Source organism: Ailuropoda melanoleuca, chromosome X (assembly GCF_002007445.2).
Source record: "Ailuropoda melanoleuca isolate Jingjing chromosome X, ASM200744v2, whole genome shotgun sequence".
NCBI classification, from domain to species: Eukaryota; Metazoa; Chordata; class Mammalia; order Carnivora; family Ursidae; genus Ailuropoda; species Ailuropoda melanoleuca.
Genome location: NC_048238.1, coordinates 44328810 through 44347423, shown reverse-complemented (window position 1 = coordinate 44347423; position 18614 = coordinate 44328810). Strand labels below are relative to the sequence as shown.

Genomic DNA, 18614 nt, shown 5'->3' with positions numbered 1-18614 from the left:
AACTGTTGAAAGGTTTTAAGCAAGGAAGTAACATGAGCTGATTTATGTTTTAAGAAGATTACTTTTGCTGCTCTCTGGAGAATGGGTTGGATGAAAGGAAGTGTGGAATTGGGGAGATCAGTTATCCCTATTTCACAGTTGAGGAAACAAGTTCACAGAGGCTGGTTTGTCCATGCCCATGCGATGAGTAAATGATATAGCAGGGATCTTAACCTGGGTTTCCTGATTTTGAGCCTGTATTCTGATCTGGTGCTTTTCAAACTTAAAATATGTTAATCACCTAAAGATCTCATTAAAATACAGATTGATTCCTCAGGTCTGGGTGGGCCTGAGATTCTGTATTTTTAATAATTCCCAGGTGATGTCAGTGCTGCTGATCCTTCAGCCGTACTTTGAATTGTAAGGCTTAACCTGCCACTACACTCCTCTTGAGCCAGATTTGGGAATTTACAGGTGTCCTCTGCCCTTAAGCTGATTCAGTATTGAAAGTCATTCTAAATTTGATCAACTGGAGTTGATTACTACTGGGTGAGTTACCCTTTCAAGAGTGATTTCCCCTCAGTATATTTTAAGTGAACACACTTGTCTTGAGATGTAAACCCTACAAAACCCAAGATTTAAACCTTAAAGGTAAGTGAAGTTTGTGGGAAAGGAGGAAGGGGGAAAAAGTGGTTAATTAAATAGAAGTATTCAAATAATGTATAGCTATGGGTGGTGGTTCATAATAATCTATTAATTTCCTTAAAGCTGATCTTTTTAACATAAGTTTGGGAAGAAATCTTTATTACATGTAAAGATTGCATGGTGTTCCGAGTTCTGGTCTGACCCAACAAAGGCAGTAGGCCATTTCCAGGGATTTGTTTAGAACTATTTTTTGTTAGAGGCTTTTTTATGTAATGGAATTTTCACCCATTTAACTTCTAAACGTTAGGTAGAACTCATTCCCTGGTTACTGTTCCCATCTTTAGTGTGATTTGACAGTATCTCAGCTTATTACCTTGTGCCCCAGCTTTCTCTCTTGCAATAATTTTCTGAACGTAGGATCCAATAGCGTAGAAGAGTCTGTCACAAATGTATATTTTCATCTACAGGGATTTATTGTAATAAAACTAGTAAATAAAGTGAAAAGCATGTTATTAAAGCATGGACCTCGGAGCCAAAAAGGCCTGGATTTAGATCTTGGTGCCAGCATTTACTAGCTAGGTATAAGGTACTTAATTTCTCTGAGCCTCAGTTTTCTGTCTGTAAATGGGGACAAAACTTGGCTTGAGTGGTGAGGATTGTATGAAAGACTATTATATGAAGCCCCTTGGGCAGCATGTCTCAAAGTTTGTTCTTTGGGATAAATTGGTAGGCTTTTAGTAAATAACACTTGAAAAAAAATGATTTTGTGCCCTTATAAGTTTCCTTTACCCAAGATTCTTGGAGCTGTTTAATGTCAAGCAGCCACCTGACTGTCCTAAAGGAAGACAAATTCCTTTTTTAACATTTCCCAAATTACTGGAACCTTGTCTTCCTTCATGGAGCAGAATGCTGTAAAATTTTAGCTTTAGGAAATACCAACTCATTGTCTGGCTTGTAGTGAGTGCTCAAAAAATACTTTCCTGGGGCGCCTGGGTGGCATAGCGGTTAAGCGTCTGCCTTCGGCTCAGGGCGTGATCCCGGCGTTGTGGGATCGAGCCCCACATCAGGCTCCTCTGCTATGAGCCTGCTTCTTCCTCCCCCTGCTTGTGTTCCCTCTCTCACTGGCTGTCTCTATCTCTGTCAAATAAATAAATAAAATCTTTAAAAAAAAAATACTTTCCTTCCCGCTGTGAAACCAGCTTAGAGAATAACTAGGAACAAAAAAAAAAAAACTTTTGAATTTTCTTAATTGATGTCTCATGGACAGTAATAGCCTTCATTTTTAAACTATAGATGTTTCTTGCAACAAAATTATAGAAACCAGGTTACCATTGCACTTGTTAGGGGAATGTGTGTGTTCATTCATTTGTTTTGGCTCAGTTATTTAATTGGGTGCCTATCATCTGAATCTGTTTATGGGAAAAAGCCAAATGTACTTGCGCTCCCCGAACCTTGACAGCTAGGGCCTGGGCTTAGGACCTATACTTGACCGATTAGATGCTCACACTTGGGACTTTTTGTGTCTAGAACCGCTGATGCAAATAACCTGAGACTGTTCAGAAATCTTTCTGCCACCAGCAGTACCTTCCAGGCATCTAGAGTCTGGTGTTAGCAGTAGAGGCACCCCCAACTAAGCTGTGGGAGGTCCTTGGCTGTAGTTCAAGGCTGTTTCCTTGGTTCCTCCTATTTTCTGAATGTGGATCTATAAGCCTTCCTATTGATTCCCCTAAGCTGTTATCCTTCCAGTAAATCACTTTTCTGCTTTAGTCAGAGTCTGTTGTTCTCAACCCAGACCCTGGACTGGTACAGAATCCTAAATCAAAACAGCTGTAGTTAAAGCAAGAAGCATATGTGAAGATTTGCCAGTGACCTCATCTACATTTTCTTAAGTCCGTAAAAGAGTTGGAGTTGTTTATTAGTACAAGTTAATCAGTGCTCTTGCTTTGGAGGATCATTTGGTTTTTTATTGTTGAATTCTGAGGTTCTTTATATATTCTAGATACTATATATAGCTTGCAAATATTTTCTCCCAGTGAGTTTTGTACTTTTACATTTAAGTCTGTGATCCTTTTTTTTACTTTGCTTTTTTTAAATTGAGATAATTGACATTATAATAGTTTCAGGTGTACAACATAGTGATTTGATATTGTGAAATGATCACAGTCTAGTTAGAATTTTTTCTTAATATGAAAACTTTTAATATCTATTCTCTAAGCAATTTTCAAATATATAATACAATATTAACTATGGTCGCCATGCTACACATTACATCCCCATAACCTATTTGTTCTGTGACTAAAAGTTTGTACCTTTCGACCACCTTCACCCATTTCACTCACCCCTGCCTCTGGCATCTACCAGTCTGTTCTATCTATGAGTTCAGTGTTTTGGGCATTTTGGGTTTTTTTTGTTTGTTTGTTTTTTGAGACTCTACATGTAAGTGGGATCATAGAGTATTTGTCTTCCTCTGCCTTATTTCGCTTAGCATAATGCCTTCAAGGTCCAGCCATTTGTCACAAATGGCAAAATTTCCTTCTTTTTTATGGCTAATATTCCTGTGTATGTGTATCCACTCATCCATCAATGGACAATTAGATTGCTTCCATGTCTTGGCTACTGTAAATAATGCAGTAAACATGGGGGTGCATAGATCTTTTCAAGTTGGTGTTTTTGTTTCCTTTTGCTAAATACCCAGAAATGGAATTGCTGGATCATATTTTTAATATTTTGAGGAACCTCCATAGTGTTTTCCCATATCGGCTGCACCAATTTACATTCCCATCAGCAGTGCACAAGGGTTCACTTTTCTCCACATTCTCACCACATGATTCATTTTGGGTTAATTTTTATATAAAGTATGAGACTTAGGTCAAAGTTCATATTTTGCCTATGGATATCTACTTACTCTGGCACCATTTGTTGATGAAACTATCCTTTGATTGAATTGCTTTTTTCAGCTTTGTCAAAAATCAGTTGGGTAGGGACGCCTGGGTGGCTCAGTTGGTTAAGCGCTCGACTCTTGATTTCGGCTTAGGTCACGGTCTCAGGGTCGTGAGATTGAGCCCTGTGTCGGGCTCTGTGCTTGGCATGGAGCCTGCTTAAGATTCCTTCTTTCGCTCTCCCTCTCCCCCTCCCCCTGCTCTCCCTCTTTAAAAAAAAAAATCAGGCATATTTGTATGAGTCTGTCTGGATTCTGATTGATATATGTGTGTATCCCACCTCCAATACTACATGTACAGTCTTGATTACTATAGGGAGATATATATGTATGTCATGAAATTGGATAGAGTGATTCTTCCCTCTTCTTCAAAATTATTTTAGCTATTATAGTTCCTTTGTCTTTCCATATACATTTTAAAGATTTATTTATTTTAGGGGCGCCTGGGTGGCACAGAGGTTAAGCATCTGCCTTCGGCTCAGGGTGTGAACCTGGCATTATGGGATCGAGCCCCACATCAGGCTCCTCCACTATGACCCTGCTTCTTCCTCTCCCACTCCCCCTGCTTGTGTTCCCTCTCTCGCTGGCTGTTTCTATCTCTGTCGAATAAATAAATAAAATCTTTAAAAAAAAAAGATTTATTTATTTTAGAGTGTGCAAGTGAGTGCATGGAGTGGGGAGGGGCAGAGGGGGAGGGAGAGAGAATCTTAAGAAGACTGTACTGAGGGCAGAGCCTGACGCAGGGCTTGATCCCACAACCCTGAGATCACAATGTGAGCTGAAACCAAGAGTCAGACGCTCAATTGACTGTGCCACCCAGGCGCCCCATATACATTTTACAATAATCTCAGTTTATTTACAAAAAAAATCTTGCTGGGATTTGGATAGGATCTGCATTAAACCTGCATATCAATTTGAGGGGAATTGACTTTACTGTGTTGAGTCCTCTTAATGTATGAGTATAGTATATCTCTTCATATATTTAGCTCTTTTATTTTTTTTAAATCAACATTTTGTAGTTTTCAACATACAAGTCCTGTATGTGCTTTGTTAGATTTACCCCTAAGTATTTCAAGTTTTGTTTTGAGCAGTTGTGAGTGTTGGCATACTTTTAAATTTTGGAGTTTATGTGTCCGTTGCCAGTATATAGAAGTAGATTGATTTGTGTATGTTTATCTTGGATCCTGCAACTTCACTGAGATCATTTATTAGTTCTGGGAGGGTTTTGGGGTTTTTTTTTTTTGGTACATTTGGGGGATTTTCTACTATATAATCCTTTGTCATCTGCAAATTGGGAGTTTTGTTTTTTTCCTTTCTGATCTATATACTTGTTATTTCATTTTCTTAACCTTATTACGGTGGCTAGAACTTCCAACACTATGTTAAATGAAAGTGGTGAGAATGGACATCCTTACCTTGTTCGTAATTCTGGAAAAAAGGCATTCAGTGATTTGGGCTGTATGGTGTTGGGGCTGGCTGCTACTTTCTGCAGTAGAGGTCTCAAAGCCTCCCAGCAAATGACTGCAGCCACAATAGTGTGATAGCTGCTTATTTTAGGTAAAGAGTGTGAGAAGTTTTGTGAGAAAAAGCCAAAACTGAATACAAGTAGCTCCCTTAGAGTTTCCCCTACATGGATTAGATTGTTGCCAGAATTCTGTTAGTCTTGTTTTAGATATTTGGAAGTTGTTGGCAGCAGGCATTTTGTTTATTTTCTTTTATATGTTGAGGTGGTTTTTTTAAAAAGTAATCTGGAATCTCCTATCCTAACATGTGAGCCATAAAGGGAAAACTTTCTTGTCTCTACAAAAGCATTTTAGAATATACTCTGAATGTTTCACCAGTTCTTCGTGAATGCCCATTGGTTAAATAGATGCCAACCATGTGGGCAATTACACTTTATTTCCACAGTACTGAGGATGTTGGACTGAATCTAGGCCAAAAGCTGACAGAATTTTATTTGTGCTTGGTCAGCTTTATATTTTGACAGCCTCCTTGGGGGAGAGACATTGACCTTCAATTACTGCTGTTTAGCAAATACATTATTAGTAGGAGAATCCTTGGTATGTAAAGAGCTTTCAGTTCACCTCTACTTCTGTCCATGTGTCCTAGTTGCTAAACCTTTATTTCTTCCTGTCCCTTGGTCAGAACATCTTGAGGGACCTGTCTGCCATGAAAGATCACCTGGGTGTATACTGTGGGTTGCCCACTTTTGTGCCTTCTAAATTAAATGGCCTTAGTAAAAATGATTGTGTTCTGTGCTTAGAACATTTCTAGTGGGAGTCTTATACCTCATTTTCTCCTTTAAAAATAAAAGTGTTGTGTTGCCTTTGTTCTTATAACACAATTAATATTTTTTTATTGGTTAAAACAATAAAAGATGTAGAAATGCATATGCCTAATCCTTTTGGTTAGTAATGAGTTAACATTTTGATGTATACCCCCTCTAAGCAGTTTAGACATAGTTTTATACTGTTTGTTTTATAACCTTTTTATTTCACCATGAAGATCTTTTTGTTATGTAATTGTGTGCAATGTTTATAACAGTTGTGTAATATTTCATTTTAAACCAATCCTTTTTGGACATTTGGTGCTTTCCAATTTTTCACTATTACATATGGTCATGCAGTATAGATTCTTATGGTTAAATATTTGTGTACATCCTTATGATTTTCTTTGGATAAATTCCCAGAAGTGGAATTGCTAAATTTTCCAGAAAACTGCAAGGATATGGTGAATTTTTCCATCCTGAGGTGTGTTAAAAACATTGTGATCTTTTATTTTCGATTATGAGTGTGAGAGGTTTGTTTTTTAAAAAAGCGTTTTAATTATGGCTTAAATTGATTATAGTCTTATGCAACATATGGATGTGAGCCAGTTTTGTCTGAAGAGATTCCTTTTTCTTCCCTACCCTCATAGCTGTGCCTCTGAGTTGGCATGGCATCATAAATCCAGTTTTTGCTTTAAGCATTTTGCATGTTCTTCATTCTGTCTTGTTTATGTCAAGCATGTAGTACTCGAGATTGCAACTTTAAGTTCTCACTTTTTTGGGGGAATTTCTTTTCAGATCATAAAACAGAAAATCGAAAACATGAAAGTAGACAGGACTAAACTGAAAAAGACACCTACTGAGGCTGTAAGTATCCAGAAGTTTGCTCTATTTTTTCATTTCAGAAAAAGTCCTGGTAGTCGTTCAACTATACTGATCTTCAAAATGCCATCACTTATATGTATAAAGTGCAATAAAACAGCAAGTTGTCTTGAAACAAATTTACTTTTGAACTTCCCTTGATTAAAAGAGTGAATAAGCTAATCACCAGTGGAAAGTGAGCACTAAAGTGTTTGTAGCTTTATGTACCTGAAGTAGGCTCCCTGGCTGCTGTCCTATGCATTGTAAGGCAGTGTGGTATAATGGAAAGAGCAGATGTGGATTCAAATTCTGTATGTACTTGTGGGGTCTTTTTCAATTTTGTTTTCTCGAAAATTAAAGTAGTAACACCTTTCTTAACTAGATTTCTTGTGAGGCCAGTGCTGTAGGTTTTTTCAAATTATGGATTCTTAATCATAAGATTCAACTTAACCTGTATTAACCTATATATTGGGTGACCATATCAGTTGATCCTGTGTCAGCAGTAGAAATCCCAGCTTTAGTTCAATATTCTGTCAGCTGGCTTAAACTGCATTTTGAGGTTAAGAAAATATTGCATTGTTATGACACTCCTGTAGATCCCATTATGTTGTAGTTCGAAGAGCATGAGCTTTGGAATTAGACCTGAGTTTAAATCACTAGGTTTTTGTGGCCTGGTTTTCACAGCTATAAAACAGGGTTGATAATTTTTCTCATAATTTTTCTCTTCTTGATGTGAGGCAGATGCTTAGCAAAGTATCTAGTACATCATCAGTTAGTTCATTTTCTAAATATAGGCCACTTGCTTTTTAAAAACTGTAACTACCTGGCCAGTATCACCATGGATATCACTGTTAACATTTTGCTGTATTTCTTCTAGTTTTTAAAATATTATTGCATGGACAATTCTCTCCTGCCCTTTTTTGTTAAGCATTATACTAATGAATGTGAGAAATGCTGTCTTCCCATACCCTCATCAACATTACAGATTATCTTTTAGATTTTTGTTAAGTGGGGGAAAATATTTCATAATCATTTTAATTTTTTGCTTTAATTACATATATTTTCAAATTTATTGGCCTTATATTGGTTGTCTGCTCATCATGGTCATTTTGTATTTGACATTGGAATATCAGGTTGTTTCTTATTGAGTGCCATACATATCGAGTATGTTCACTTTCGTATCTGTTGCAGATACACTTTGCTTTTGATTTTGTTTTTGATATGTTTTGGCATCTTGAATTTTTGACAGTTATATACTCAGATTATCTTGGAAACTAAAGAGCAAAAAGAAAACTTAACCTTAAGAAACTACACAAATTAGAACAGTGGCATTGGGGTGTGTGGTGGCTTAATTGGTTAACCGTCTGCCTTCGACTCGGGTCATGATTCCAGGGTCTTGGGATCAAGCCCTGCATCGGGCTCCCTGCTCAGCAGGGAGCCTGGTTCTCCCTCTCCTGTTCCCCCTGCTTGTGCTCACTTGCTCTCTGTCAAATAAATAAAATCTTTAAAAAAAATTGAAACAGTGGCATCAGTGTAAGAAGATAACCTAGGAAAGTATCCTAGTGTACATGTGCATTAGAACTTAACATTTGATAATTATAGGAATTATTGGTAGGGAAGGACAATATTAGTCAAGAAACCGTGTCAGGAAAATTGTTTGACTTTTGAGGGGTGGGGACTATTACATTGAAAGAAATTCTAGATAAATTAAAAGTCAAATATTTTTAAAAGAAATAAATTATAGGTGAAATATAAATGAATACTTACCTGGTGTTAGATGGGGATGGCCCTCCCAAGCATTAAAACAAAGGGAAAAAATATAATGGAGGGTGTAAAGTAGTATATCCAAAGTAAAAAGGCACATGACTAGCTGGGGAAGACATTTGTAACCCAGTATACAGTTGACCCTTGAATAATAGGGGTTTGAACTACACAGTTCTACTTACATGTGGATATTTTTCAATAAATACAGTATTGTAAATGTATGTTTCTTATGATTTTCCTAAAACTCATAACATTTTCTTTTTTCTAGTTTATTATAAGAATACAGTATATGATATACATACCATAAAAATATGTATTGAATGTTTATGTTATCAGTAAGGCTTCTAGTCAACAGTAGGCAATTAGTAGTTAAGGTTTTAGGGAGTCAAAAGTTCTACTTGGGTTTTCTACTGCATGGTCAGCACCCCTGACCCCCGTGTTGTTCAGCAGTGAACTGTAGTTAATATCTTTAGTAGTTACATCAGTAGGAGAGAAGAATATGACAATGGACATAATGGACATAGGTCATTTCAGAAAAGAAATAATTCAGTAAACTTACAGAATAATTTAACCTTGTAGGTAATCAGTAATGCAAATTAAATTTTTTCTTCTTTTACATAATGGATTGTTACAGATTTATTCTTGGGGTCACACCTGTACACACATTCCTGGCTTACAACATTTGATAGCTCCTAGCAAATTACTTAGGATAAACTCCTGGAATTGGAATTTTTAGATCATTGCCTATGTATTTTTTTCTTACAGATTTTATTTATATACTTGAGAGAGAGAGAGCTAGAGTGAGAGTGAGAGAGAGCACAGAGGGAGAGGGAGAAGCAGACTTCCTGCTGAGCAGAGAGTCCAACTCAGGGCTCCATCCCAGGACCCTGAGATCATGACCTGAGATGAAGACAGACGCTTAACCGACTGAGCCACCCAGGCACCCCTCCCAATATATTTTTAAGGCTTGAAGATGCCTAGTTTCCTTGAGCAGCATACCCAATTTTCTTTTTTTTTTTTTAATTTTATTTTATTATATTATGTTAATCACCATACAGTACATCCCCAGATTCCGATGTAAAGTTTGATGCTTCATTAGTTGCGTATAACACCCTGTGCACCATGCAATACGTGCCCTCCTTACTACCCAACACCAGTCTATCCCATTCCCCCACCCCCTCCCCTCTGAAGTCTTCAGTTTGTTTCTCATAGTCCATAGTCTCTCGTGTTTCATTCCCCCTTCTGATTACCCCCCTTTTCTTTATCCCTTTCTTCCCCTACCGATCATCCTAGTTCTTATGTTCCGTAGATGAGAGAAATCATATGATAATTGTCTTTCTCTGCTTGACTTATTTCACTTAGCATTATCTCCTCCAGTGCCGTCCATGTTGCAGCAAATGTTGAGAACTCGTTCTTTCTGATAGCTGAGTAATATTCCATTGTATATATGGACCACAGCTTCTTAATCCAGTCATCTGTTGAAGGGCATCTCGGCTCCTTCCATGATTTGGCTATTGTGGACAATGCAGCTATGAACATTGAGCATACCCAATTTTCTGTACTGTGGTTAATACTAGGTATTATTTATAAGAAGGACATTTAAAAATTTTTTTTCTTACTTTTTGACCCCCTTTACCCATTTTTACACCTGTCCACCTATGACAGTCACCAGTCTCTTCTCTGTATCTATGAGCTTGGGTCTTTTAAATTTGGTGTTTTTTGTTTTTTTGGGTTTTTTTTTTGTATTTTGAATTCTGTGTATAAGTTGAGATTATATGGTATTTATCTTTCTCTAACTTATTTGACTTAGCATAATGCCCTCAAGGTCCATCCATGTTGTCACAAATGGCAAGATTTCATTCTTTTTTTAGTGGATGAATACTATTCCAGTGTATATATACACCCCATCTTTATCCATTCATCTGTCCATGGACTCTTAGGTTATTTGCATATCTTGGCTATTGTAAATAATGTTACAGTGAACATGGGGATGCATGTATCCTCTCAAATTATTGTTTTATTTTCTTGGATTAAATACCCGGAAGTGGAATTGCTGTATCATACGGTAGTTCTATTTTTAATTTTTTTGAGGAATCTCACAGTTTTCCGTAGTGGCTACACAAGGAAGACATTAATTGATCACTTTGTATGTCAGCAACTGTGCAAAGGATTTTTTCCCTAGATTTAGTATCTTTATTGGAGCAAATCAGTGTGAACCTTGGCAATTAGTATGCATCCATTGAACTGGCAAGTGCATTACCGGGAGAAGGAAAATAATCAGTTTGCATTTATGTAGCAGAAACAAGATGGTAAAGATAGACTTTTGTCCCTGGTGCATTCTGCAAACTACAAGGTCCACAGGGACCTTGATGCTGCTGATAAAACAGACCATCATGCTGGTATATTGAATTGATGCCATTATGCTCACTGATACTTGTGAGCAGAAAACACAAGTACCTTAGATGCCTTAGGCATGTGTGCCAGAGACTGACTGCCCTTTGAAGCTTGAGGGTCTTCCACATCAGGAAAGTTTCTAGGGGTTCATAGGTCTGGGAGATGTCAAGATTTCCCTTCTAAAGTGAGAGGTGAATTGCTGTACCTTATACCATATACCATGAAGACAGAGGAACAACATATGAGGTGTCTCTTTGGATTTTGGAACCAGCATACATCAAATTTGGGCGTGCTGTTTTGATTCATTTACTGGATAACCTCTAAAGTGATAGTGAGGTCTGGATCCAGGAGAGACTGAGAAAGGTTCAGGTTATGATACAAGCTGCCCTACTACGTGGACATTTTGACCTAGTAGAATGAGATGTCTGACTTAGGTGTCAGCCAAAGATGCCTCTGGCAAGCCATGATAGAAGAAGTGCAGCTGAGATTCCTAGAATTTTGGCAAGGCTTTTGTCTGCCAACAACTATTCTAACATTCAGAAAAGCAGCTTCTGGCTTGCAACTGAAACTTGATAAAGACTGAATGCCTGATGAGATACTAAGTGATTATAGGATTCAAATGTTCATCATGAATTGGGTGTAATCTAACCCACAGAATCAAAAATTGGATCTGCATAACTGCATTCCATTAGACACTGAAGTGGTATATTTGATACTAAGCCTGAGTAGGTCCAGAAGGCACAAGTGAACTACATGAGCAGGTGGTTTAGACTCCCATGTTATGTTTCTCCTGCTTCATCACCTCTCCCTCAACCTATATATGACTTCAAGGAAAGGAGAAAAAAGTGCAGACCTGGTTATGGAAGGATTTTATGCCAAGGATTTTACATGCATTTAATTACCACAAAAATTTGAGGTAGCTCTTAATGATGCTTCCTCAGAGAGAGAAAAGTTTTGGGACTTAACTTAAAACCTTTAAACCCCTGTTTTTCCATGTTCTGTTTTGGGTACTGAAAATACTTATAGTTCAAATCTCACAACATTGCTGGAAAAATAGGTGGTGGTATAGTTTGTTTTGCAGAAGAGGATACTAAGATTCAAAGAGGTGCTTACCGACTATCTAATTCCAAAGCCCATACTCTTTGTAGTAGTATGCTGTCTCTCAATATTTAAGCCCCTGTTATGTGAAATAAGTGCTTTAGTATGTGGCAACATTTGAACTTCACATTACCAAGGTAGTTAGTAGGTCTCTTTTCCTGGTAAGAAAACTGTGGCTGAGAGATTAAACTAGCTTATGATAAAACAGCTTATTAAATATCAAGCTAAGAACTGAACCCAGTTTTGTTTGGTTGCAAATCTAGGCCCATTTCCAGGATACCATACTGCTTTACAGAGAAAAAAAGCAAGTGTAATCATTTCCAGCTGCCATCCGTTAATAGAAGACTTCTCTGTCCGGTGCCTAGCCTTCTTCCTCCTCCACTTTCAGAAACTTTACTATAAGCTCTTAGTCTATACCTCTTTACCTGAAAAACAGGCCCTTTCATCAGTAAAAGCAGGAATATATGGCAGTGGGAATCCCGTAAGAATGAAGTCCCAGTATTACAAAGTTCAGAAGCTCTTTGCCCTCCTGCAGTTAGAGGGTTTAATGTTGCAGAAAAATACACCCAGTGCTAATCTTCACTTTAACTGTGAGTTCACTAGGGCTTTTCAGTGTTCCTCTGATTCAACATTTCTTATCAGGCATTCTAGTTACCTTTCAGACTGTGGTACAGATTCTTTCATTTTGTTTGTATTGCTGTCTAGCTCATTTCCTTTATTTCTATTGTCTGTACCCTTCCAAGTAGATTGTCTACATATACAAGTTTATCTAAATTAAAAATGTGCAGATGGATTGTTTTATTGTAAGTTTTCCCTTTAATCCGAGTGATTGGCAAATTTCCCATTTTCTAATGTAGTATATTCTTTCAAAAGTTAAGTTGCTGAATGTGTTGGCCCAAAGATTCCTTTTCCCATTCTTTGTTTTTGTGTATCCCTCATCCTCCAAAACACTTTGTGAATACCTGTTTTTCTCAGCCTGCAGACTGCAGAGCCTTAATAGACAAACTCAAAGTTTGTAATGATGAGCAACTCCTCTTGGAACTGCAGCAGATCAAAACATGGAACATTGGGAAGGTATGTGAACCCATGCTCCCAAAAGACAGGGCTCCCTGGACTAGTACATCATTTTGTGTTCTCTGATACGGAAGGAAACCACAGTGAGGTAACAGCATTCATCAATTAGTAAGTATCTAGTGTATGTCTAGTACAGCTCTAGACCACTAGCTTTTAGCTTGTGAACACTAAGGAAATTTTGAAAGAAAATATGAAAGAAAACTTTGCTAGCTGGGGATGAAGAATGTTTACACAGGTGATGATAAAGAATTTCAACCACAGAATTCCTTTAGTTTGACTGACAGTATGAGTTTGAGATAGTTAAAAGAATCTTCTTTATTTTTTTTTTAAAGATTTTATTTATTTATTCGACAGAGATAGAGACAGCCAGCGAGAGAGGGAACACAAGCAGGGGGAGTGGGAGAGGAAGAAGCAGGCTCATAGCAGAGGAGCCTGATGTGGGGCTCGATCCCACAACTCCGGGATCACGCCCTGAGCCGAAGGCAGACGCTTAACCGCTGTGCCACCCAGGCGCCCCAAAGAATCTTCTTTAGATAACTCTAAAAATGAACACTTCTGATAAAATGGGTTCTGGCAGGGAGAGTCACTGTGTTTGTAGACCTCAGAATATAGCCCGAATTCTCTCTCTGAAGACCTAGTTAAGGTGTCTACTGGTGTTAGCACATGTATACTTTGATGGATGTAATAATGAACTCAGGTGTATATGCCTCAGAGTATGATATTTCTCATACAGGTTTCTGTACTGGTGTGGGGATTTAAAGAGAAGCAAAGGTGGTTAGTGAACTTGTCTTAGGTGTCATGCTGAGCATTCCATTGTAGCAAAACACCTGCACAGTACTTAGTACCTTATTCTTCAATGTTCCTCTTTCTGTTCCCTTCTCCAGTGTGAGTTATACCACTGGGTGGATCTGTTGGACCGCTTTGATGGAATCCTGGCAGATGCTGGACAAACAGTGGAAAATATGTCGTGGATGCTCGTATGTGATAGGCCGGAACGAGAACAACTGAAAATGCTTCTCTTGGCTGTATTGAACTTCACAGCCTTGCTCATTGAGTACAGCTTTTCCCGGCATCTGTACAGTTCCATAGAGGTAGGAGAGGTTCAGGCCTATGTGATCTCTTCTCAAGTAGAATTATTCATGTCCCGAGATGAAGAAATTGCTATTTCTCTCTGATAATTGCTTCTTTCCTTTTCATTATGGAAGTCTGGGGTTTTCAGTGTCAAAGACAATGGTGGTGTTTCTTGGATATAGATACTCGCAACAGGTTGCTGGAAGTTTCATTACTGTCACCTTCACTCTGCCTTTCCAGATTCAAGAAATTAATGAGAATGTAATACATGTATTGAAGTTTTCTTGGGAATTTGCAAAGATTAATTCTTGTCCCAGTTATTAGAACAGCCCCAAATCACTTTGACTATTAAAATAGTTTGATTTCCTTGATACATTACTCATTGCCTAAGTGCCCTGTTGTTAATGTTAATTTTCCTAAGACTTTGGTAAAGAAATAGGACCAGAATTTAAAGGAACTGGCTTGGGAAAAGTGCAATAACTGAACTAAAGTATAGCACCCACAGTTTTAAGTGAGGAACAGATAAGCAGTCTAAGTAAAATAAACTAGTTGCAAAAGGAAGTCCATAGCCTTCAGGATTATCAGCAATCCGGAATACCTAGGTTTATTGCTAGCTAAATGACAATGATTTTAACACTGACCAAAATACTTTGATATATTGATGAACTTTGATTTTATTAAAAAATCTACATAGTCACTCTTGGGTTACTGTTACATACACTATATTGAAACAGTCATAAATGCCACCAGCTGTTGTTGCTATCTTTAGTTTCTTTATGGAGGACCCTGCATTTTAATTAGTTCCAATTTTATATTTGTCTCAAAGGATACGGAAGGAGCATAAGATTATCTTCCTTTCACAATACTTTGTCTAGTTGGAGAGTTAATGTTCTTGAGTTCCACTGTGTATTAAAATATCACATTTGTCTCTTTCGTAATCTGTTTTTTTCCTGTGGGGGACCCTGTGCAATTTTGAGCTGCTGCTTGCTTGCTTGCTTTTTTTTGTTTTTTGTTTTTTGTTTTTTTTTTTACTTTTATTGGCCTTTCTGGATTTCTGCCAGATTATAAGCTGCTTGGGGACAAGGTTGCATGTTGTAGGTACTCAAATATTCATAAATGGTTTTTTTGTATTTGTTAAACTTCTTGATAGCTTTGTATATATAAACAAATCTGTTACTACGTAGGCCTACTACGTAGGCATTTTAAGTTTTCAAGGCCTAGTGTACACTGTACCATGAACTTGCCCTTTTTTGTTCCCTGTAGCATTTGACAACTTTATTGGCTTCCTCTGATATGCAAGTGGTGCTGGCAGTCCTTAATCTTCTGTATGTATTTAGCAAAAGATCAAACTATATCACACGCCTCGGATCTGACAAGAGAACCCCACTGCTAACCCGGCTGCAACACTTGGCAGAGGTGAGTCATGGGTAAAGAGTGGAAGGGCACAAAAATTAGACCTGTTTTTTACATTGTCAAAATGGATAGTAATCCCTAAGTTTACTGGCCTAATTGAATAGAATTATGGGGGCCCCTTTAAGTTCCCCCCAAAACCTAAGAAGTATTCCGAGTTGTTATGAAGCAATTTTGAGGAATTTTATGAATCTCTACTCACAAAGCAGAATCACTCTTTATCCATAGGGCAACAACTTTTCTGGAAAGAAAGTTCATAATCAGATTCTACTTAGGAAGGAAATATGGTGCAATCTGGATTTGAGTCTTGTCCCTGGTTATTAGCTCTGATACCAGTTTTCTCATCTGGGAATTTAATGTATCTACCTTAAGAGTAGTTTCAGAATAAAATAAAATGTAGGGTATTTAGTGCTGTGCTCAGGAATTAGTTTGTGATGGTAGTAAGTATAATTGAAGGCAAAAAAACCTCATGTGAAAGTTCAACTCAACCAAACTACTATCCAGTGTTCCTAGAGACAAATTGATCATATGTGCTTATTAGGGTTTGAGAGAGCACCTGGGTGGCTTAGTCAGTTAAGCAACTGCCTTCAGCTCAGGTCATGATCCCAGGGTCCTGAGATCAAGCCCTGTATCATGCTCCGTGCTGAGCGGGGAGCGTGTTTCTCCCTCTGTCTCTGTCTGCCACTCCCCCTGCTTGTGCTCTCTCTCTCTCTTTCTGTCAAATAAATAAATAAAATCTTTTAAAACATTGGCAAGGCTAACTTTTTAAAAACCGATTAATGATTACCTCATAAATAATACAGCTCAAGTTTCAGGCTATTTTTAGGTACATGATTCCTTAAAAATCAATTCCCCCCCAAAAAAAGAGATTTATTTATTTATTTATTTTAGAGAGGGAGCGAGAGCCAGGGGTGGGGGTGGAGGGGCAGAGGGAAGGGAGAGTCTCAAGCAGACTCCACGCTGAGTGCGGAACCCAGTGCAGGGCTCAGTCTCATGACCCTGAGATCACAACCTGAGCCGAAACCAAGAGCTGGACGCTCAACTGACTGTGCCAACCAGGCCCCCCTCCTTAAAAATCAGTTTTTAATGATATTATATGTAACATGTATTGTGAAAATTCTAGGACATACAGAAAAGTATAAAGAGAATATTGATCACCTTTCATTCATCTACATGGAGTTTCCTTCAGAATTTGAGCATATTTTCTCTTCTTGTATCTGTAAATATGTATATACAGATGTGCACCTGTTTTCTTAACACAATTTTATCATGTTATTAAAAAATGTAAGACAGTTCAATATTGGCTCCCCAAGTAAGAGTAAGAGGAAAAAGAAGCCATATTTCAAGAGATGCTTCAAAAGCATTTGATAAAATTCAGTACATTATTTAAAACTAATATAAACTCTTAGAAAGCTAGGAAAACAAACTTTAAATTTCTAAATCATCTATCAGAAGTCATAATGGAAAAACAGAAGGATCTCCATTAAATTCAGAAGTCACACAAAAATGCTATTACTTTTGCCACTTAAATTTATAGTAGAGGTTCTAACAAATACAAGAAAAAAGAAAGAAATGAAGGATACATATTAAAAGAGAAAACTCGGGGCACCTGGGTGGCTCAGACAGTTATACGTCTGCCTTTGGCTCAGGTCATGATTCCATAGTATTGGGAACCAGCCCCAAATCATACTCCCTACTCAGCAGGGAGCCTGCTTCTCCCTCTCCCTCTGCCCCTCCCCCTGCTTGTGTGTGTTCTCTCTCTCTCAAAGAAATAAATAAATTCTTTTTTAAAAGCAAACTTGTTACTATTTGAAGGTGATAGAATTGAGGCTTTTGGTTTTCTGGGGAGACAGTATAAAATTATTAGAACTAATAAAAGTATAGTGAGGTAGCCAAGTAAATGATCACTTATACAGGAACAGATATTTCCTCCGTACATTAGTAATAACCAGTTAGATGATTAGAAAAAAGACCCCATTCACAGTATCAACAAGTATAGCTAAAATTAGCCATAATGGGTAAAACCATACATTTAAGAAGATAGTGTAGAAGGTTAGATTGTGATTTACTGGTAGGGGAGGAACTCTTAAAAACCCCAAAGCATAAATCTTACTGTAAAAATTTTAATTTGATAATACAAAATTAAGACTTCCCTTTCAATGAAAAGCATCATAACTCACTGCGATACTGGCACTTGTATTGGAATTTAAATCAGCACACTGCTTCCTTGAACAAGGAAAACATCAGTTGAAATAAGCATGAGAGACTATGGACTCTGGGAAACAAACTGAGGGCTTCAGAGGGGAGGGGGGTGGGGGAAATGGGATAGGCTGGTGATGGGTAGTAAGGAGGGCACGTAGCATGGTGCACTGGGTGTTACACGCAACTAATGAATCATGGAACTTTACATCAAAAACCAGGGATGTACTGTATAGTGACTAACATAATAGAAAAATACTACTATTAAAAAAAAGAAACAGTGTACTTACTGATACGGTTGACTAACATTTTGTGCAAACTCATTTTGTCACGGACCAATACCACATTCGCACAATTGGTGGAATATCAGCTGGCCTGTGTACAACATTAAGCAGCACTGCCAAAAATAAAACTTAACAGAGTAGTGATAGATCGGTAAGTGTTTAGCCATGTTTTAAAACTGTCGGGGCAGGGTGCCATGGTGGTGCAGTCAGTTGAGCGTCCAACTCTTGGTTTTGGCTCAGGTCATGATCTCAGCCCCTTGTTGGGCTCTGCACTCGGCGTGGAGTCTCCTTGAGACTCTCTCTCCCCCCCTGTCCCTCCCCACCCCCCAAATAAATAAATAAATCTTTTTCAAAAACTGTCAAGGGCCTGTGTCATTATAGTATATTTAAGGAACACCTCCAAGTTAACAAGGATAAACAAAGGCTATGGATAGATAATTCACAGACCAAGGCATTAATAGATGTTGAAACTCATTAGTAATTAGAGAAATACAGTTTATAAAACTATCAGATTAACAGAAATTAGAAAACTGTGTAATGCTAAGTGTTAGCAGGCATGTGAGGCTTTAGGAACCCTTGACTGGTACTCCTGGGTATATATCCCAAAGATGATATCATATTATTCCATAAG

At 37.9% G+C, this 18614-nt stretch overlaps 1 protein-coding gene across 14 annotated transcripts in view; it reads left to right on the top strand.

Annotated features, from left to right (window-relative positions):
• HUWE1 (HECT, UBA and WWE domain containing E3 ubiquitin protein ligase 1) overlaps positions 1-18614 on the top strand; it is a 164038-nt gene that overhangs the window by 24163 nt on the left and 121261 nt on the right. For all 14 annotated transcript variants that reach the window (XM_034649608.1, XM_034649610.1, XM_034649619.1 and 11 more), the window contains 4 exons: positions 6627-6695; positions 12921-13019; positions 13904-14110; positions 15354-15506. In XM_034649608.1, coding sequence (XP_034505499.1) covers positions 6651-6695; positions 12921-13019; positions 13904-14110; positions 15354-15506 — 504 coding nt within the window. In that variant the 5' untranslated portion in view covers positions 6627-6650. The remainder of the gene's footprint in view (positions 1-6626; positions 6696-12920; positions 13020-13903; positions 14111-15353; positions 15507-18614) is intronic.